The sequence below is a fragment of the Callorhinus ursinus genome, unplaced genomic scaffold, assembly GCF_003265705.2.
Source record: "Callorhinus ursinus isolate GAN/ISIS: 27379988/994484 unplaced genomic scaffold, GSC_fseal_2.0 scaffold21, whole genome shotgun sequence".
NCBI lineage: Eukaryota > Metazoa > Chordata > Mammalia > Carnivora > Otariidae > Callorhinus > Callorhinus ursinus.
Window position 1 is genome coordinate 13,582,659 of NW_027397083.1, and position 22,633 is coordinate 13,605,291.

The 22,633-nt window shown below is 50.3% G+C and overlaps 1 protein-coding gene across 3 annotated transcripts in view; it reads right to left on the minus strand.

Moving 5' to 3' along the window:
• Positions 1–298: 298 nt before the first annotated feature.
• The window catches only part of LDLRAD3 (low density lipoprotein receptor class A domain containing 3), a 220,583-nt gene continuing 198,248 nt past the window's right edge, over positions 299–22,633 (minus strand). For all 3 annotated transcript variants that reach the window (XM_025879412.2, XM_073904752.1, XM_073904753.1), the window contains exons 5-6: positions 5,188–5,533; positions 299–3,302 (exon numbers count right to left, since the gene is read on the minus strand). In XM_025879412.2, the coding sequence (XP_025735197.1) occupies positions 3,062–3,302; positions 5,188–5,533 (587 nt within the window). In that variant the 3' untranslated portion in view covers positions 299–3,061. The remainder of the gene's footprint in view (positions 3,303–5,187; positions 5,534–22,633) is intronic.

Below are 22,633 nucleotides of genomic sequence, written 5' to 3' on the forward strand. Positions count from 1 at the left end.
TGATACTCACTGGTGTCCACGACTTCACTTCTGTATTTCAACCCCACGAGCTAGGGAATCCTTAAACGCCCATCATATCTGGAGGTCTCATCACTACACTCTTCCTTTTTCTCATTTTATTATGGAGCAAATGCACTGCAGAAGCCATGAGGAGTGACTGTTCACTCTTCATATTGCCACAGAGGAGAAACATGGGTTAAGAACTATTCACACCAATCAAAAACCAATGATGCAATGTATGGTGATTAACATAACAATAAAAAATTTAAAAAAAGAACTATTCACACCAATAGAAAGAATGAAACTGCAAGTTTATTTGAAAATATAAAAATTAAAAAAAGAAACAAAAAAAAAAAACAAAAACCCAAACCAAAACCTAACCAAAACATGAAAAGCAACCACACAACAAACTTTCCAGTTTACATCAACTTTGAACATCGCACACTCCTTGTCAACCACTTCGTTGCATTTTTTTTTTTAAAGAGCCAATTTTGGAGGGTGGGGGCTGAGTCAGGGAATAAGCTATAGGTTACAGGGATGCGAATTTGAACATGAAAATAAAAAGAACTTGCTGGTCTCATTTGAGAAAAAAAGAGCAGAGATGGTTTTCAGGCGGCTGTAGAATTAGGCAATGTATAAAAAAATAGCCTGGATGGAATGAGTTAAAAAAAAATTGCTGGCCACTCATTTGCCATCTTGATTAGGGGGAAAAAAAAAACAGGAAAAAACCCCCTGCAGCTTTGGTGTCTTATTTATAGATTTTTAAAAAGATTCATTAAAAAAATCACATCTATAATAAAAATGTCCCTGTATTTAAAAACAACAACAACAACATTAATAGGCTTTCTTATCTACTAAGACCATTTGTTTTTCCTAAGATGCCTGGAAGCAGAAAAGCGAGTGAGATTAATTCACTGCACAATTAATTAAAATTAGAATCCCTTTCTCTAAACAACTTCCAAAATACCAGAAAGAAGCACGGGCCCATCAAAGGGAGAAAAAATAAAGCCATTCTGACTCACAGGAGATGAAATGCTCAGCCAGAGCTCCTAACACACTCCGGCTCCCATTGAAAGTTCTTTATTGGCTCACACAGAAAATAACTTGTGTTATTTAAAAAAATGAAAGATGCAAGCAACTAGGCTCCTTTTCTTTAACTTAAAAGAGACAGAAAGAAATCACCAAGTGGCTAGCTTTCCTGTAACACAGTTTGGATTTGGTTTAAAAAAAAAAAAAATAAAGTCCCGAGAACAGGATCATTAATGCCACGTTCGTCCCCCGACTCGTGCAGGCTGCACTGAAATTTGCATCAGTGAGGTCACTGAACATTTCTTCTGCTATGTAAGGAAGTCCTGAATGGGTGACCGCTGCCTGGAGTGGCTCCACCTGGTTCCAGTTTTGTCCCCCATCAGTGTGGTTTCTTGCCAACGAACGCCCACATTTCTCCCCACTATTTCTCCAGGGAGTGGGCCCTGCAGCTGGCTGGGCACAGAGAAAGAGGAAAGCAAGCATAAACACAGAGACTATGAACCGAGGGAGAAAGGCATCCCTCTTTCTGCATCCTTCAAGAACTCGATAAATAGCAACTCAAAGTGCAACAATGCACAAATGCCTGGCACAGAGGTCAGTCTGGAGTGACTCGGTATCGAGGCTCAGCGGGACAAAGGTGTGATCTCCTTTCGCATCTTTCTTTGGACCTCACTCAAGGAGAAACAAACAAAGAAGACAACTTTCCTATACACATATAAATAATCCCTTAACTAGAAGGGAAAAAACAAACACACTGTTTCAAATGCATTTCTAAGAGATTAAAAAAAAGTCCGAATGGCAAATCTCGACTCCAAATTGTCTACTGTCCAAGTCTTTTAGAGGAGAAACTATGGCAGGTCAGAAGAAGCCTGAGCCTGACACTAACCCTAACACGAATGCTGAATCAGGGTGCTGGTTTCTGGGCCTTGGGCATGGAAGTGTGTGCAGCACAGGGAGCCAGGGGCTCCGGTGGGAGGTACTGAATATGGTTCTCACGCGTGTCAGGAACCACAGTGTCCTCAAGTCCAAACACACAGGTACAATGACTTCTGGAAGTTAAGGTAACCTGGGAAGCTAGTGTGGAAAGCTGCATGAATGGGCAAGACAGGCTGGGAGTGGTTTCCAGGGACAGAGGACCAGATCAGATTTTTGGCCAATTCAAGTTGGGTCCTCCTTCCTTGGCTCCGGGCAGGTCACAGCTGGAGGGATGACAATCCAGAAGCCAGGGAAGGCCTAAGCAGGCCCAGGCTCTCGATAGCCTGCATTTTAGGAGCTGAGAACTCAGATGAATGTAGGGCAGGGGCTCCCTGCCTATTCTGGGATGAGGCTGAGGACAGATACTGCAGAGAAAACCCTCAAAATGAGGATTCTCGGGAAAGTTTCAGAGTCGTTCAAAGAACCAAAATGGCCCTGCTGATGGCTAAAGGGCATAACTCTTGGCCAACGCCTCCTCTGGCCACCACTCCGCCAAACTGAGGACGGCGTGCACGAGTGTGCAAGGTGGGGTTTGACGCTCACCTGGACTCCTCCAGGGTGGCCATCCATGCCGGCCTCCTGGGAGGGTCATCTAACCCTCGTCTCCCATGGAGCTGCAAGGCAGCGGCCCATGGAGAATGTGGTCCAGGGTCTCCTGCCCTTCTGAACATCCACCGTGGCACGGAAGCACTGCGTTCTCGAGGACTCCCCAACTCCTGCCTTACCCTGCTGCCTGCAGACTGAGGCTGCCTATTCAGCAAGATGCCACCAGTCACAGAAGAATGGTATGACAAGTGAGGTCATAATCCTGGGCCCTGAAGGCCGAGTGACCTCCCAGACAAGATGCACAATACATCAGGTCACCTGAGAGGCCAGCAAAACGCCAGGTCTCCCTCGAAAGGACATCCCTGAAATCTAGGGCGGGGATGGGGGGTGGGAGGGGGAACGGAGAGACACCCTCCTTGAGGCACCCTGAGGAGCTTCCCACGAGCGAAAGTTGTTAGGATGGTAACAAGTCGGAGCAGATGGACCCATATGGACCGTGGAAGCGGCGGATTTAGACCTCTGCGGCGCCCTGGCTGGGCACGGAGTCCCTGGGCCTCGCGGCGCTCTCGGGAGGAGGGCCGGCCTGTCCGGGGCTGCGGCCGCTGTCTTCGGCGCTCAGCAGGCTGCTGGCCGCCTGGGAGCCCGCGCTGTCGGCGCTCCCCGAGCGCGAGCGGTAAGGGGGCAGGGCGGCTTCGTTCAGAGACTCGGTGTCCGACGAGTAGGGCGGAGGCGGAAGGTCGTACCACGCGGGTCTGCAAGGGAGAGAGCAGGATGGGGCAAGAGAGGCAGGGGAGAGCAGAGGGAAGACAACGCGTTAGGAGCCAAATCCCCCTCCGCCCCTGTCCCCGGGATGCCGATGGGACCCCCGAGGAGTACGGCTATCCGTGGACTAGGGTAACCCCTGCAACAAGACCAAGGGAACGGGGCAAGGTCGGGGTGCTGTGGCTGGCGCGTGCCAAATGGGCAGTGCCCAAACCACGTCCTCCAGGTCGGCCCAGGGGGGAGGATGCCCGGCACCAGCCAGGGAGGGGCCCTGGGGCCTAGCGGCTGGCCGGCTGTTCGGGCGTTCTGAACCTCTGATGGTCCACAGAATTTGGGGTTCTTACTGAAAGCCAACTTTTCCTGGCTGGCTGGGCTTGGGTGAGCGGGGATCTTCCCATTGATGAAAGGGACAGTAGGGACACTGGCTTGCTGTGCAGTAACACTGCAGAAAAGACAGTTTATTTTGCAGCTCTTCCTGCAGGCATCCTGCGAGCCAAGCACCGTGCTACCTGCTTTACCTGCACTACCTTACTTAACGCTCATGAGAACACTAAGAGGTGGGCGTTACCTTTACGCCCATCGTACAAGGGAGTAAACGGAGGCAAGGGGGCATGAAATGACTTGCGTAGGATCACAAATAACTAGTAAGCAGCTGCTCTGGGATCGAAACCCAGGTGTTCCGTCTTCGGATTTGGCAACTTTAACTTGACTCTACATTGGCTGGTCCAAATGAAGAGGCTGAGTGGTGAGGGAGGTCCTGGGCTCTTCCCCTTATTTGCAAAGATGTCCTTAAGCACTGCCCTCCAATGTCACCTCCACGTTTTATGGGGAGGAAAAACAAAGATTAAATAACACAAGAGCTGCCGCAGGAGAGGGTCCAAGAGCTGCCCAGTCAGCCCGGGGGCATGACCTGCAAAATGCCTCTCGGCACACACGTTGAGCCCTGGGCTCAGAGGAGGAGAGCACAGGGGACCTAGAGCCAATCGAACTTCAACATGGGTTCTCTGGGATAACCTGGAGGTCACCAAAGAAGGGAGGAGGAGGCTGAACCGGCAGGATTCAGGTCCACCAGCTGCTTCCACTAGAGAATCCTGCCTTTTGACTCTGTTGCGCTTTCGGGTACAATCCCATTTGTAATGAGGGTCCTATTGTTTTAAAAAGCTTGAGAGTGCTCTATGCTACCTCCTTTATTTTATAAATGGAGCCAAGCAAGGAACCCATTCATTCATTCATTCATTCATTCATTCATTCATTCATTCATTCATTCACAGTACAAACCAACCCTCTAATACGGCCTGGCCACTGTTCTGTGGTAGCAGGTGAGGCGCCAGGCTAGCCAGTGGCCTGGACACGGGTCAGCGTGGCATTACCAGGCAGAAACAGGGCTCTGAGGTGGCCAGGATCCTAGCTCTATGTCCTTGGACAAGTTGCTTAAAATCCCAAAGTCCATTTCCTCATCTGTAAAAACTGAGGCCCTCCCCCAGCGACCTGCAGAGAGGATTAAATGAGATGATACAGGGCGCCTGGGCGGCTCAGTGGGTTAAGCGTCTGCCTTCGGCTCAGGTCATAATCCCAGGGTCCTGGGATCAAGTCCCACATCGGGCTCCCTGCTCCACGGGGAGGCTGCTCCTCTCTCTCCCTCTGCTGCTCACCCCTGCTCGTGATCTCTCTCTCTCACTCTCTCTCGCTCTCAAATAAATAAATAAAAATCTTTAAAAAAAGAAAAAAGAGAGAGAGAGAGGCTGCGTGTGAATTGTCCTGCCAGGACCCAGGACCCAGGACACGCCAGGCCCTGCTGCGGCTGCCAGCAGCTGGGTGCCCACACCCCGCTCTCCCATCGATGACCTCCCCCCCCCCCCACCGCCAAGAACGCACCTCTGGTCCAGGAGGGCCTCTGAGTAGGAGGGCGGGGAGCCCACTTCAGAAGCGTTCTGCTCGGCCTGGCTGGCCACGTACTGGATGCCGTTGTTGACATTGTAGGTGACGTTGCAATGATGGGGGTGGTCCAGGACCACCAGGCGGGAGAGCAGCACCGGATGCTGCAGCCGGTGCACAGGCAGGGTCATGAGGTTGTTCCTCTTGCGCTGGTGATGCAAGACGAGCGCCAGCAGCGCCACCACCAGCACAAAGATGACGGAGCTGCCGATGATGGCATAGGTGATGCTGGGGTAGTACACCAGCTGGTTCTCCGACGTCACGAACACCTGCCCGCTGCCCGGCTCTGAGAATCCCCGGCGGGGGTTGGGGAGAGAGAAGGGGACAGAGCTTACCGCCTTGGCTCGCCCGCCTGCTTCAGACGCAGTCCCAGCAAGTGCATGCAAGTGTTGCGAGCAACCTGATTCCCAGCAGCCAGAAAGCCCAAAACCACCTCCCGCCCCCCATCCCGGCACTGGCAAATGGCTGAACAAAACGGGGGAGAGCCACACGACAGAATATTAGTCCCTTATTACATGAAATGTTCAGGAAAGGCAAATTTATAGACACGGAAAATGGGTCAGTGGTTGCCTAGGGCTGGAAATTGACCAGAAATGTGTAGAGAAGTGAAGAACACTGGTTGGTACGCGTCTGGGGTTCCTTGTGTCTGCCGTGTGCTTACTTTACACCCGGCCCGAGGCCAGGCTTTCAAGAAAGAGAGCCAGTGGAGCACAGGAGAACATCAGGGACTCCGGAACCAGACTAGGTTCAGATCGCTGCCACTGTGCAGTCTCGAACGTACTAGGTGCCCCTTGCAACGTGGTAGCCTCTCCGTGCTGTAATCTCTGTAATCTCCCCATCTGTAAAGTGGGGAGAGTTGTGCGCTTCCAACAACAGCGGACCCCGCCCGACAGGTACGTGTTCCAGACAGACAGACACACGCTTTATCCCCTCTACTCGCCTCATAGCAATTCCGTGCATCGGGTGCGGTAACTGCCACCTTCTTTTTAAGGGGAGCAAAGTGCATCTCAGAGGGTCCAAGCCCCTGACGAGGGTCCCAGGGTTAGGAGGTAAAGACTGGTCTGACACCAGCGCCTTGCCCCTCACACTGTGTCCGGCACCCCCTGACCAGACCCGCTAGGCAATCTGCAAGCATTTCCTCAGACGCCCTCAGGCAAAAGTCTGGGACACGTCCGACCCCCACAGGTTGCCAACACCCCCCTCTCCAAGTGTACTAACAAGTCATGCTTCAAACATCCAGGTGAGGGAGGGGCTTTCCAGTCAGTGGGACACGCCTGGCAACCAAGACCTGGTGCAGGCTGGCCCAGGAAACCAGCGTAGCCCCTCCTCGTCAAGAGCTAGGGACCCCCTGTCTCTGCAGAGGAACCACAACCACCCACTGCTGTGGCCCAGCTGGACGAGAAATCGAAATACAGCCCAAGTGAGCAAATCTGGTGGCCACCCCCTGTACCCGTCCCACCTCTGCAGCACTGAGGTTTTCATGGATCCACAGGAAAAATGTAGCCGTGATAAAACAGCAGGAGCAGGGACCGCTGTGTGCTAAGCTTTTCTAATCCGTTACTAGACGTGCACCTGTTCTGTTCGTCACAGTATCCCCAGTCAGTCTGCAGGATGGTGCAGGCCCTCACTACATGCCTCAACTCAGTGGGAAAATTATCTGTGTATTCGCACACTCTGGGAAGGTAGGTGTTATCATTATTATTATTATTATTATATTCCTATTATTATTATTATTATTATTATTATATTCCTATTTTCCAGATGGCAAACTGACTCAGAGGTGAATTAACCGATAGGTCTCTAGTGAAAAAAAACCACACAATGGGAAATACTCTATCTCCTCTCCTTTCCTGATATAAGCATCTCTTGATTCCCAAAATGATCCGAATCTGCGACAAATGAGTATCTTCCCCCCTCAAGCTCCAGGCTTTGTGTTCATTTTCTTTCCAGTCACACTCAACCAGGAGTGAAAAGCTTCGATGTTCTGGGAGGCCACTGTTTCAAGGATTAACTGTATAGTAAGCTCCTCGACAAAATGCAGAGTGTGCTGCCAACAGTGGAGGGACGGAAGCAATCTGGGATTTTTCCTGAGACAATTAGCTGTGGCACTCGGGAGGTTGCTGGTGGAGTTCTGTCTGCTCTCAGTTTAGCTAACTAAAAAGTGGGTGGGAGCTCGTGTGCACGCGTGTATGTTTGAGAGCTCAGGCTTAAAAGAAAATATCCTCTTTATTTTGTGATCTCCAGCGCAGAGCTGAGGGCTCGAATCCTGGGGCCATCACTTCTAGCTGTTGCTCAAGCAAGTGACTGCACTCTTAGGAGCCTTGGGTGCCTCCAAGTTTAAAATGGTGGTGGCGTGGGGTGCCTGGGTGGCTCAGTCATTAAGCGTCTGCCTTCGGCTCAGGTCATGGTCCCAGGATCCTGGGATGGAGCCCTGCATCGGGCTCCCTGCTCCGCGGGAAGCCTGCTTCTCCCTCTCTCACTCCCCCCTGCTTGTGTTCCCTCTCTCGCTGTCTCTCTCTCTGGCAAATAAATAAATACAAAAATCTTTAAAAAAAAAAAAAAGCTTTAAAATGGTGGTGGCAGCGGTGGGTAAATCACAGTAGCCAAGTCCTTGGATTCTTGGGAGGGTAAAATACAATATATATGCATAGTGCCTGGCAAAGGTTTGCCCTCAGTCAATGCTAGTTCTTTTTGCTTTTTTATTGTGGTAAAATATGTACAGAACAAAATTTACCATTCTCACCATTTTTAAGGGTTTGGTTCAGTGGCACTGAGTACATTCATGGAACTTTTCATCATCTCAAACTGGCTCATGCTCATTCTGAGCGGTCACATTCTTTCCATTATCCTCACACTAACTTCTCAGAGGCAGAGGCGGGGAGAGTCCCCTTTGCAGGGGGCAGGATGGAGGAGAGAGTAAGGATGGAGTGAGTTCCTTTTTAGAGGGCTGTGTTTCCTAGAAAATGAAAGCCGATGGATTTTCCTCTCGAAAACAAATAGGCCCGGAGATTTTAAAACACTGACTTCCGTGTAACCACTTCAAGTTTTAAGAATACAAGAGGGAGCGCTTTAAAATGAATGGAATATGAAATGATTGCAAATCTTAACAGTCTCATTTGTGTCTCCGAAAGCAGGCTCTCTCCAGATTGGCCCACTTTGGCAGGCAAGAAGCGGCAATCACATTTACTCGAGAAATTATGATGTTATGTAACTCAGTGGTGCCTGGTCTCGTTTTTGCTCTGTGTGTAAAATGTCATCTTGTATTAATTCATTAACTAGATTCACTTTTCTTAAGAGCTTAATGAGCCTGCTGGCCAAATTACTAATATCAGAGTTGCCTGGGCCCTGAGTTCTAAGTGAATAATCCATGGATAATGAGGTTTCCATTTATTCTGGCTGTCCCTCAAGCGAATGCCCTCATGCTCCGCTGTCAGACAGCTTGAATTCCTGTCCCAAATCTGCCGCTAAGACTGTGTTATTGCAGGCAATCTGGTCACCACCCAGAGACCACTGCACTCTCGAAACTGCCAGAAGCTGCCGCCGCTGCGTGTGGGAGGACGGGCTGTGTTGTCCCCAGCTCTGGGGCTCTTCTTCGCCTCAGGATCTTCACAGATTTCTACAGTTATCACAACAGTTTTCTGGCAGGTGGCAGTCAAGTGTCCTGAGGAGGCGTGCCTTTTCCTAATGCACAGAGAGGTGCTGTCTGGGCTGATGGAGGCAAAGTGGGGGAACGTGACGCTTGAGACGTGGTGTTCCTTTGCTTCTAAAACATTCCTTCCTCCAGAAGCAAATCGAATTTCCTAAAAGGTACAATTTCTCACCTATCACACTGGCAAAGGCAAAGTTGGAATTTCCCATTTTGTGGGCCAGGTCTTGGGATGACAGGTGTTAACTATTTATTATTCACGAATGTGGCTGGTGGGAGGGTGAACGGGTATCACCCAGGGTGGTGACGGGGTTCACCATACACATCAAAATAAAAATGTACGTGTCCTTTGGTCCAGCCATTCCACCCTCAAGAATCTGTTTACTAGACAGACTCACGCACACGAGAAGTAACTTTTTAATATGCATATTAATTGAAGCATCATTTGTAATAGCACCCATATCACGAATGATCTGAATGTCTCCCAATGGCAGTCGGGCTAAATTAACCATGGTGCCTCCATATGATTCCACACCTATTTAAAAAATCAGGGCAGCTCTACATATGCTGATGGGGAACAATCTGAAAGAGATCTTGACCCATGAAAAGAAGCAAAGTTCAATAGAGAACGCATGGAATATTTCTAGGTGGCCGCACGGAACTGGTAATGCTGGGAGGTCCCAGGGTGGAGGAGAGAGGTGAAGGGAGATTTATTTACTCCTTTCTACTTTCTACTCTTTGTACTACATTGTCCCTTCTAAAACCATGCCTATTGTCCACCACCTTTGGTACTACCTAAGCTGACGTGTCTGTTTGTTTTCCTTCCTTCTCTCCCTGTAATGTGAGGACCCCTTGGGGTCCATGCCTCACAGTCACTCACTCACTTGACAACCCCCACTGACTCCCCACTCCCCGAGTATGGCACCATCGCCTCCCACCTGACCTCTGGAGTCCTGTTCTGGAATGTTCGCTGTCCCATTCAAACTGAATCCTCATCACTCCTCTGAAAGATCAACTCCTGTGTGCCTTTTTTTTTTTTTTTAATATTTTTAAAGTCTCTTTTTCTCCAGATTACATATCTTAAAAAGTCAGGTTGCTTGAGGTAGCTATAATTTGCACACAATCCAACGTCCCTTTTTAAAATGTGCAGTGAGAAGAGTTTCACAGAACAGAACAGTTGCATAACCACGACCACAACAAGATACGGAACCTTTGCATCCCTCCCGAGAAGTTCTCTCGTGCTCTTCTGCAGTCCATTCACCGCCCCTGGAAAACACTCATCTGTTTTCTGCCCAAATGGATTTACTTTTTCCAGCAAGGCTTGTCACTGGAATCATACAGTATGGAGCCTGCTGTGTCTGGTTTCCTCTGCTTGGCGTGGTGCTCCTGAGATTCCTCCACGTTTCTGAGCATCAGTACTGCCCTCCTTCAGAACGTGCAGTTGCACCCCGCAGTACGCAGGGATCAATATTTGTGTCCAGGGAGGGAACTGGGTTGTTTCCAGTTGCTGGAATACAGATCGTTGCATGAACATATATTTTCTGATTTCTTGGGTTTATGCCTTAGGGTTAAGGCTGCTGGGCCACACAGGAAGTGTACGTTGAACTTGGTAAGAAACTCTCACCCTGTTTCTTCACGGCGGCCACACCATTCTGCATCCCCCCAGGTGCTCTGCATCCTCACCAGCACTTAACACGGCTAGCCATGCTCTATTCTGTTTGATTGAACCATATACCAATCTTTGTGCCAATAAGTGTGTTGGTAACTAGAGTTTTATAGTAAGTGTCAAAATCAGTTATTGTGAGTCCTATATGCTTCTTTATCTCCCAAACTGAACTTTTTTTCTGATTAAAAAAATCCATGAAGAGTTGGGGGAAATAAAAAAAATCCATTAAAATTAAAAGCAAAATAGAAATGTTCATCGCCCTCCCTCCCCTGAACCTACTAGAACAAAACAGTTAAGAGTTTGGTATAGACCAGGGTTTGCAACCTTTCTCTGCCAAGGGCTAGATGGTCAATATTTCATGCTTTGTGGGGCACACAGCTTCCCTCACAACTATTCAACTTCACTGTTGTCGTACAAAGTCAGTTGTTGACAAAATACATCAGTGAATGAGGATAGCTGTGTCCCTTACATAAAGAGGCAGCAGCTTGGCTCACGGGCTGTAGTTTCTTGATCTACAGGGTGGACCCTTCAGAACTATTCTCCATGCACATCCACACACACAAGGACTTTTGTTCCTGCTATACAGATATTTCTGTGTATGGACATCTTTCCTCATCCACCCACACCTTTGTTAAAGAGTAGCTGTGTGGGATTCCACTATATAGATGCATCACAACTTACAACCAACACCCTGCTGATGTACATTTAGGTTGCTTCCTGTTTTTGTTGTTGTTGTTATGACCAACAATGTACAACACCATTCAGGTAGACCATGTGGACCATGAGAGCCATAAGAGTGGAGCCAGGCTTGCTTTTTCCACCATTCTGTAACTGGTGCTCAACACGTGTTGAATAAGTCAGTGACCTGTGGTCACTGGTGTCATTTCTTAGGACAAACTCCCAGATGCTGGTCATGTCCTTGGCCCTCTGTTCTCCCAGGTCTGAACACTCGGGCTATCTTGAGCTCTCTTCTCTGTCCACGTGGAGCCACTATGTGTGGTCAATTTCTACTGTGTGGTGTTTCTCCAGTCTCTCCTTCTGGGCTCCAACTGCATGGCCCCATCCATGCCCAGGCTAGGAAGAGAAACTGCCTTGGGGGTCTTTCCATCTTCAGCCTCTTGTCTTCCAATCCTTCAGGCAACACGCCCATCAGTCCGTGTCACTGTGCGATTCTTGTAAAATTCTTTGAATGAAGGACCCTCAATGGCTCACATGGCCCTTGTTGGCCAGGCATTCAGACTCTGCCTTGGCTTCCCAGCACCAACCCGCAGGAGGTATGGGGAAAGAAGTCTAGGGCTGGAGAGAGAAACACTATTTGCCTTGGGACCTATACCCCACTCCTGATTTGAATTAAATAATAACACGAATAATACTAACCACCACCACCACCCATATTGGCTTTGGACTCGAAAACAGAGTAATAATAATGATATTACCATAATAATGATCACAGCAGTTCTTGCCCTACCAGCAGTATCTTCTGTGTTGTATGTATATTCACCCTTAGATTCCTTCCACCTTCGGTCATAAGCTGAAAGATGTCCCCCCACCCCAAAGATAGGTCCACTTGGAATCACAGACTGTGATCTGTTTAGAGGAAGGGTCTCTGCAGATAAAATTAAGGTAAAGCTCTCCAAACGAGATCATCCCAGGTGAGGGTGAACCCTCCATCCAGTGACGAGTGTCCTTGTAAGAGGGAACAAGAAGACACCAAACACACGAGGGAGAATGCTGTGTGAGGCGGAGACAGGGAGTTACGTTGTGCAGCCCAAGCCAAGGGGAGAGGCAAGGACGGATCCCCTCAGAGCCTCCACAAAGAGCCAACCCTGCCACGGCTTTGATCTGGGGCTTCTGGCCTCCAGAGCAGCGAGAGAATACGTTTCTGTTGTTTTAAGCCATCCAGTTTGTGCTAGTTTGTTACGGCATACCTAGGCAACAAGTATGCCACCTTATGAAGCAGACCACTTCATAGAAGAGGAAATGGGAACTAAGGGAGGTGAAGTAATGTGCCCACATGCTCCAAAGCCTCGGTTACTATTCACAACTACTGCTATAGCTTCCCAGCAGAAAAACCGACTGAGCCACCAGGCGCCCCAACGAACCCTAGGTATGACTGACAGCTACAGTACAGGACTTCTCAGGGCTTTACCAGGCACAAGTTCACTGTGATGCTTCATGAGAGGATGTGGTTATTTCACCAACCTCGGTGCTACCTGAGATGGACAGGACCCCCCATCATATTCCAAAAAAGCACATTCCCATCATTCTGGAAGCTGTCGTTTTACAAATCAGATAGGGGCATCCCTGGCCCTATTGTCAGGAGGAAGTTCTCTGGCTGCCGCTAGCCACTCAGGAGGCGGACGCTGGGAAGCAAATGCCTCGGCCCCCTCCCCTCTCGGTGCAGAGCAGCCCCCGCCCCCCGGGAGGCGGTGCCCGGATAGGGTTCAGCAGCACGGTCCCTGAAGGAAGCCGGCCCAGCACCAGGAGCCTCAACCCTGCAGCAGCTGCTGAGTGAGAGACGTGAGGTTGTGCCCGGAGGACTGCATGACACCCTGGCCCCCTGACACCTGACAAGACGGAGTCGGCAGGGGCTGATCCTACTCAAACGTGCGTGAAGCCCAAGGCTGCCTTGGGTCTGCGAGTTCGCAGGGCTCCTGCAGATCAGCTCACGGGTGCGACGCCTGCCCGGGAAACCTGATTACCCAGGGAACTGCTGAGTGGGCGCCCTTGGAGCCTCTGAATGCAACAACTTTCTGAATAATTTAGGGGAAGTGGCTTAAGAGAGAAACATTACGAGAGGGGCTCCCAAGAAGGAGCTTTACTGACATGAGTGAACTGCCCCCTTCTGGAGATTTCAGCAAGTCTCAGCAATACGACTCGGGGGGGCCCCCACACCCCAGAGGGAAGGGCTGTTTTGCATACCCTGGGGTCTGGTGCCCCCGTCCCAGTGCTCCCAGTGCCCTCAGGATGAGGACTCCTCAAAGAGGAGCCCAAGACACAGCTGATCCCAGTGAGCACCCGGCACACACCCTCCAGCACAGCCACCCTTGTCCCCGCCGCGGTGGTCTCCGCCCCGCCCCCACTCACCCTCTAGCCTTTGTTTCTTTAGCTGCACAGCGCACCTTCTGGAACCGAAATGCCTTTGTTTGTGTCACTCCCCTACTCAGCACTTTCCAGCAGCTCGCCATATACTCAATATAAAGTCCAAATCTTCACCATGGTCTCCTCTTCTGCCCCTCCCTGGCTTCTTGTGCTGCACACTCACTGGCCTCCTTTCTGTGGTTTCAGAACACGCCAAGCACATGCCTTCCCCAGGGCCTTTGCCCTTGCTGTGTTCTCTGCTCCGGATGCTGCTCCCAGGGCATCTGCTCAGACTCTATCCCACCCAGCTCCCTGCTCCTAGGTCAGTGTTAGCAGGACGCCTTCCCGAGCCACTGCCATGCCTCTCCATCCATCCCCTTCCCTGACCTTCTCTTGCTTCACGACACTTGACACCACCTGTCATGTCCACTGTATTTATATGCAGTCATCTCTTTCCAACGGGAATCTAACCCTGGGTGGGCGGCGCTGTATTCTGCTCAGTCATCCCTGTATCCCCCGTGCCCCAGAGGGTGGTCTGTACAACTGTGCTGGGGGAAGTGGGCAGAGCATCTCTAACCCTGGTGGCTCTCAAAGTCTGGTCTCAGCATGCTGTCCTCCTGCCAGAAGCACTGCGTCTTCCCTGTGAGACTGAGCCCCTTATGTGCCAAGTGCTTCATGGCTAGGAGCTCAGCCTCACAGGTAAGAAAAGTAAGTCCCAGAGAAGTCAGGTCATGAGTCCCGGGTCACATAGCTGGAAAGTGACAGCGCTGAGACTAGAGCCCTGGTCTGTCTGACCAACACCCAGAAATTCACAAGGTAGAAGCTCTGCCAGCCCAGGATTGTAGAAAGCTCTGGATGGTAGAGAACTGTGCAAGTGTTCGGTGTACAAAAACACAGTCCCATCCTCCCAGAACCTTCCTTCTCAAAAATTAGATGGGGGCATCGTGACCCCTTCCCAGAGTCATCTAGAGACCTACCACCTCACAGGGCTGGGAGTGTGGAGCCCACACACGTGGGCTCCTCTCCCAAAGTAGCCAAGATGGTGCCCAGAGCCAACCAGGCCAGGCCAAGCCTGTGGAGACCTGCAGACTTGACCAGACTCTGCCGCCACTCCCAACCCTGCCTGACAGTGGCTAAGAATACCATGCACCCGTCTGTTCACATAGGGAGGGAAGGCGGCGTATGAATGGGGAGAGCAGGGTCCAGCTAAAAAGGCGGTTAAGTCCATGTCTGGGGTTTTCACCGACTGGCTCAGAGTTCTGGTTTTGCCACAGGCCACCTGAGTGACTTCAGGCAGTTGACTGCACCTTTTTAAGTGTCCTCTGTAAAACGGATTAAAAACCCATACCCAGCACAGAGTTGGTATGAACGCGAGAGGCTATTGTGTGAAATCGGAGCCAAGTGAGCTGACAGTGAGCTCGCTTTTGTGACTTCCTGGCATCTGGGCAGGCTGGTCCCCTCACGTGGTTAGAAAGGGCCTCGTGAGTGCGGGCTAGCGAAGAAGACCACCGCCCAGGGAGGCAGGAAGGCCGGCAGGATTTTAGGGACACAGAGGCTGTGGCCTTCCAAGGAATGCAGGGAACTGACACTCCCTGGTGGGCTAGCAGTTAGACTTCCACGCTCTCTCCAAGGATGGAAGGGAGGAGCTGAGGAGGAGAGTCTGGCCAGGAGCACATTCGTTTATCCACTTACGTGGCCCAGACTGTGCGGCGGGCCGTGTGCTCAGTGCTGGGGATTCTAGACCCAAAACAGCAGAGAGCTAACCAGGAGGAGCTCACTGCACAGACAGGCCCTGGGACCCACTTCTCTCCAGCTCCCCGATGACCTCTACTGGCTATGGCCCATTCTCTCCAGCACGGAAGCTTCCAGGAGCTGTCTTGGCTACTGTAAACCAAAAGCATCCCCTACCCACCCTGACTTTCTTGTTTAAAAAAAAAAAATCCCGTGGGGGCTGCAGCACCTTTATGGGTCCCTAGTCCAAGCACATCTGGTGTCCCAATTTAACTACGGACTGAAAAAGTTTACTTTAAAGGGCAGACGAGCAAATGGTTGAATCCAAAGAGAACCATGAAAACCCCAGTGAACCATTACCAGGGCAACCCAAGTTTCTAAAATTAACTGCAGGGTGGGGGGGGATCCACGCTGCCAGCCTGCCCTGCATCAGATGGACCCGGCAGGAGCCGGGCCAGCCTGAGCCCAAAGGAAATCAGGGGACCCATCTGCCAGGAGGGAGCTAGGACTCTAGGACCATCCAGGGCCAGGAGACAAGCACCAGGAGATCAGATGCAAAATGGGAGAGAGAGGGGAGGGGAAAAAGACACAAGAAAGTTGTAGAACTGAAGACAGATGGAAGCAGACATCTTCCTGGGAATTCTCAGTTGTTCTTATCCTAAGAGATCAAAGGGGTTTGGGCCCTCCCCGCCCCTCACTTACGCCTACTCTTGGGCAAAGGGGGCAGGGAAGCATCCTTGAAAGGCCCTGCATTTTCAGCAGGCTCTACTGAGACAGTGTTGCCAGTGGCCCCTAATTTATAAGCTGCTCCTGCCAAGGAGGGCGTCCTGGCTTGGTGGAAACCACCTGTGATCCCAGAGCTCTCTGAGGCCTGCTAAGGACTGCTGCACACCCTCAGAGCTTGATCTCGGCCTCTGATGAGGGAGGGTGCCAGGGATAACCCGGGGAGCGAGCTGGTGAAGGGCCTCTGCTAAGGAACAGGCACAGGGCACTTAAAGAACTCGCTGGAGGATCAGGAACTTAATTGGCTGCTTAAGGTGGAAAAGGGCATTTTTTATTAGGAACTCAGATCGCTACCAAAACTCAGTGCTGAGGGTAATTGGAGCAAAGGCCCAGATGGCCTTTTTAGAACTCTGTTCAATTGTGTCATGGCTTTTAAAAATGTCAATGGACGAGCGCAGTGGAAGGCAGCGGGAGGGGCGGATGGTAATCTAGACCTTTGGTGCCTCTTCTACTGCAGACCAGAGGAAGCAAAGGCCGGTGGGAGCCGCGCGGGAAGGGTGTGGGGCTTGGTGATGAGCTCAAGGATTGGGATCCATGTTCTCATCTTTCCAACCATCAAACGGGAGACCCCCGGGGCACTCTCTCTCTGCTGTGTGCAGAGTGGCTTCGGGCAACCCGGGCTTCCCCAGTTGACAACAGAGGCTGCCCCTGCACACGTGTGCACGTGTGTGCTTGCTTCCAATGGAAGCCCCGGCCTCCTGCAATCTGCTGAGTCAGGAGGACCGTGCAGAATTACTCTTTCTGTTTACTGTATCTGTTAACCTAGAGCTTTGGTGCAAGCTGCAAAATTAAATGCTCAGCAGACATTCTCTGAACTCAATGCTCAGTTGGTTTCTGGTCCACTAATAAGGCTCAGGTCTGTGGAGCCTGCAGCGTCAGTGGCCAGAGCAGAATCCTGCTAACTCAAGCAGGATGCAGGGGGCGGGGGGTGATGCTTTGATGAGTTCGTGAGTCCCGCGTAATCATACCCAAACAGCATTGCAGGGAGAAGCTCACCTTAACAATCAGGGAGAGGGAGAATCTACCTCAGGCATGCCATCCTCGTGGCAAATAAGATCTCATTAGTGGGAGCTGAGAACACAAATAGTATCAAATATCTGTTACGATCCCCCAGGGGCATCCCCGCCCCCCCGCCCCCCCAGAGCCAGTTGTCCCAGCTGGGTCCTGCCTTTCCTTTTCCATTCATAACCAACTCGTGTCCAGGGACAGGTCCTGCCAACTCTGCTCCCAGATTCTGGGACATGTTATCACGATTTGTTGCTTAGATTCCCATATGAACTTCCTAGCTGGCTTCGCACTGTCCAATCTTGCTCCTCTCCATTTTCCACAAGGCATGCAGAGAGCTTTTTTTAGGAAGTCAAAAAGATGGCTGCTTTGTCCTCGAAATCCAACTTCCTAACAGCAGCCTCCAAAGGCCTCTCTGATGTGGCCCTCGACGTTTCGACAACCTGACTTGAGCCATTTGCCTTCTAGCACCCCATGCTCTAGCATGGCCTGGCCTGCTGCCTGTTTCTCGAAATAAAGTTTTCCTGGAATACAGCCATGGCTGTTTTTTACATCTAGTCTCCGTCTGCGTTTATGCTACCATGGTCGAGCTGCATAGTTCTGACGACAGGCTCTAGGGCACACAAAGCCCCAACTACTGACGGTCGGGCCCACACGGGTCTAATTTTGGTCCCTGGAGCAGACCGACATGTAATGAGCAATGAGCTGAGAGGTACACCCGCTGCTTTCATCCAGGGCACAGTCTCCTTGGGAGGTCACTCTAATATGCAAAACGCGGCAGTCGTCATAAGCTGATAGAACCGCACAGAAAGGAGACGGAGAAATGGGGACGTCAAGGAAGAAATCAAGCACACCCCTTCCCACCATGCCTCCCCTGGCTCTGGCTTTTTGTTGCTTGTAGAAGCCGGTGACTGAGATTTCCCAGAGGACGTGACAGACTTGGCGTCAATCCAGGATACGAACTACCCAAAGGGTTAAAGATCTGCTTGCTCTCTGTGGTCGCCATCTCCCCGACAGGCTGCCCAGTCCTGTCTTCCGAGAGGTGCTGGGAGGTCTCGTGTTTCCGCTTCCTGAAAGGAAGACTGAGGGAGGTTTTAATGTTCTCCAAGACAAGGTGCTGGAGGATCCTTTCTAACACCAGAGGGCCTCCTGGGCACCAGGTCAATGAACCTGCCTGTTCCAGAAGAGATGGGTAACTACAGGGTTATTAGAGGCAGAGGAGGATTCAGTTACCTGTTTGATTCTTTAAAGAGGAGACAATCACCACGTATCCCCACGGCCGTTTTCAAATCCATGCATCCCTGTCAAAAGGTTTCCAGACACCGAAAAGAGGCCAGAGAGTTCAGGCAAGCATTTTTTAAACACTAATGGGGCTGTGTTAAAACCAGCAAGTGAAGAAATCAAAGCCTCCTGTCACTGACAAGAGGACCCGAGCTGGCCTCCTTAAGGAGAGAAATAAGAGGAGGTGATATGATCAGTCCTATGACAGGCCAAAAGCAGAGAAACGTGTGTATTCATTAACCATTTACTGAGCATCCACTGGGGGACAGCCAGGGTGTCAGGAGATTCTGGGTCGCTGCCATGGGGCTGGAGTGACTGGAGAATGGACAGGGAGTCCAGGGAACCTCAGAGCTCCCACAGCTGCTTAGATTTTTTTAAAATGTATTTTTTGAATAGGCAATAGATGCCTGGTTCAAAACTCAAAAGGTAAGTAAGGATCTGCACAGAAGAATAAAGCTGTTTCCCTATCTGTCCCCCAGCCACCAGAGTCCTCTACCCAGAGGCAGCCACTGGTACCATTTTCTTTTTGTGTGGGCTTCTAGAACTAGTCCAGGCATATATTAGCAATACTTTGAGGTAGGTCTGGATTTACAGGAGAGTTACAAAAATAGAACAGAGAGTTCCCATATACCCCACATCCAGCTTTCCCCAACATTAACGCCTTACCTAACCACAGAACAACGGTCGCGACTAAGAGGTGGCTTTAGATCGATTATATTCATTAAATTCCAGGATTTCTTCAGATTTTTCCGCTTCTCCACTGATGTCGTCTTTCTGTCCTACCACCCAATCCAGAGCATCTGCTGCTTCTAAGCTGTGACAGCTTCTTAGGTCTTTCCTGACCTTGACCCTTTGGAGGAGACTGAGCAGTTATTCTGTAGGCTGTCCCTCCGCGTGGGCTTCCCTGACGTAGTTTCATGATCAAAGAGAAGATGTGCTCTTTGGAAGACCGTCGCAGAGGTGCTGTGCCTTCTCGGCGTGTCCTCCCGGGGGACGGCCTCCGTGTATCCACTGCTGATAACCACAGTCGTCTGGTTCACTGAAGGAGGCATCTGCCCAGACTCCTCACTGTCAAGTTACAGCTTTTCCTTCTGGAGTTAATACAACCTTGGAGGAGATCCTTTGAAGCTATGGAACTATCCTGTTTTCTGCTTAGACTTCAGACTTTTCCCCACTGATGTTGGTATTCATCAGGGATCTTGCCTGCAAGATGTTCTAATGGGGCTGTTCTAATGGGGCTTCTCAATTTCCCTCATGCCTTCTACATTCATTACCTGGAATTTAGCAGGAAGGAAGAGTTGCCCCTTCCTCCCATTTATTTATTCAGTTACCTACTTACAGCAGATAGACTCATGAATATTTATTTTACTCTCCAAGCTATAATCCAATACTATTATTATTTAACTTGTTATGTAGGTTGTTCCAACTTTTGGCCACAGGGCGCTTTTCCAGGCTGGCTCAGCTCCTGTAACCTTTCAACACACCCCTATGATTCTGTTTCAGGGACTACTTGTTTACCTTCTGGCAGAAAATACTTCAGACTCAAATCAGGAATCAACTGTTTGTTTGTTTTTTAAAGATTTTATTTATTTGAGAGAGAGCAAGAGAGCACATGAGAGCCAGCATGAGCAGGGGCAGAGGAGAGGGAGAAGCAGACTCCCCGCCGAGCAGGGAGCCCGATGCGGGGCTCGATCCCAGGACCCTGGGATCCTGACCTGAGCTGAAGGCAGTTGCTTAACCAACTGAGCCGCCCAGGCGCCCCGACTCTAACTCTTTTTGCAAGTAGCTACATGGTGTGTTCCTTGTGGAGGTGTGCCACCGCTTATTTAACCAGGACCCATGACGGGCACCTAGGGTCTACATCCAATCTCTTCCTATTATCATCTTTTACAACAAAAACGTCCTTGGGGATGGGTCATTTCACAGTTCAGCAATTGTTAAAGTAAAGCCTGAAGTCTTTACAAAGGTCCCCGAGGCCCTCTCTGACCTCAGGTCCTGTCATTCCTTGCCTGCCCACCCAGGGTGGTGGGCAGCCCCGAAGATGGCCCCTCTGATTCTCTGCTCCTGGGATTCAAGCTCCTGTGTGATCTTGTTCCTGCGAGTTGGGCTGGACTTATTTTCTCACTTCTAATGAACAGAATATGGAAGAAATTACAAGCTGTCACTTCCAATATCAGGTGATAGAAAGCCTGTGGCTTCTGTTTTGTCTTAGGTGCTTGTTCTCTCTCTCTCCCTCGCCTGCTCTGAGGGCCACGGTGGGAGCTGTGTTAGAGAAGTCTGGCAAAGACCTGAGGGAGGCCTCCACCTGCCAGCCAGCTGGTGAGGAGTGGGGGCCCTCACCCCAGCAGCCCACCAGGACCGGAACCCTGCCAACAGCTACACTAGTGAGCTTGGCCTCGGCTCCCCCTGTGCTGAGCTTTCAGATGAGACCACAGTCCCGGCTGAGCTTTCACATGAGACCACAGTCCTGACCAACAGCATCACTGAGAGCGCTAAGGAAACATAGCAAGAGGTACTCGTGTACAAAGGGTTAAGTCAAGTCATGTCTTAGAAACTGCTAAAAGTGGAGAGCAGTCTCACTAGTCACAGGGCTACAGCTAAATCATTCTAGATGCCCTTCCTTCTTAGGACTGTCGCTCTCTTGGTTTACTGTGTCATTCCCAACATGTCCTCCTAGCCACATCCTCAGCGGCCTTCAAGACACAGACGGCCACTGAGCTACTTTCTCCGTGACTTCTCCCCCACCCCCAGCCCTCCAACTAGAAATAACTTTTCTCTCCTACAACCTCCCACTGCCCCTCACCTGATCCCCCACAGGGCACTTCTTATTCTCTCCCTTGCTAGAGAGTTACTGACACAGCTAATTTCTTACAAAGAAAACCCTCAATTTCCTGAGTGTTGGATTCCCATTTTAGACACATTTATAACGTGTTCCTCTTGCTTCCAAGCACTAAGTTCAGGCTTACACACCTATATCGGGTAATTCATAATATCTGTAGAACTGGTAAGCAGTAATAAGCCTTAAATTATGGGTTTAGAATCCACTTACAGTCACAATGCTTACCACACACAGTATCAGCCATTATAAGCATTATTATCACCACTCGGTATTTCATAAATGCATGTTCTCTTTTCTCACAAGGATTTAGTTCTCTGGGCTCCCCATGGTTTTCCTCCCCAATTTTAGAACTTCCAAGTTTAGAGGAAACAAGAGATAATTCCTGGCCAAGAGTTGGGGACCTCAGGCTTAATTCTGTTGTTTCGATGTATCAAGCGTCCCTTCCGGTGATGCCTTCACCCAGAGCAACAAGGAGATGCTGGTGTCAATACCAACCTCAAACCTCTTCTGGAGCCTCAGGGCAGAAGCTTCCAGGCAGAAGCCAACCAAATTCCTGTCAATTAACATTCTACTCATCATTTCTGAGAGTTTTCTGGCCACTCTATCATCCCAGCAAAGCTTTTTGCAATAGTATCTATGTCCAATTGAACACACAAATGAGGGAGATAAAGGAAGACTCAGCTCATTGTATTTTTTTTCTTGGCTCCGGAGGAGGAAAACTCATCATCAGTCATGATTACAGACTCCCCTTGAGGTCTCCACAGTACAGACCAGGGCTGGAGCTGTTCTGAAGCATCTTGTCTGATGGCAGATAAACAAGCTCTTGACCCTTTCTCACTCCATACAAGACTTCCGAGGGTATAAGAGGAGATGTTGATTTTCTTGCTTCCTTCGGTCTAGAAGCTCCTTTACCCCCAAGTCTTAAGCTAAAGATGTGGCATTTCTCCCATCATTGGTTCTCTTTGTGGATAAAAGATGAAAAAAAAAAAAATACAGGGCCAGCCCTGAGAAGCCCGTGACTGTCTTGACCCTTGAAAGTCACTTTTTAAGAAGCAGAGAGGAGAAACAGACGTGCTGAAGGAGAAGGCCCTGGGCCTTCATGTTCTGTAGAGACGAGCTGTGGGCTTCCTTCAGCCTTTCACACTGATGGGAGTCAACTGTGGGGGGAGGGGGGTCCTGCTGATGGTGGGACTCTCAGGGACGTCCCAGCTTGTGGAGACCAAGAAGGGACCATGGTTTTGTCACCTTACCTTCTCCTGAACTCACAGGTTTCGTTCGAATTAAGCATAAGACAAATGCAAATCGAATGGGACAACTGAACATTGATCTTGAGCCCTGGGCAGAGCTTGGAACG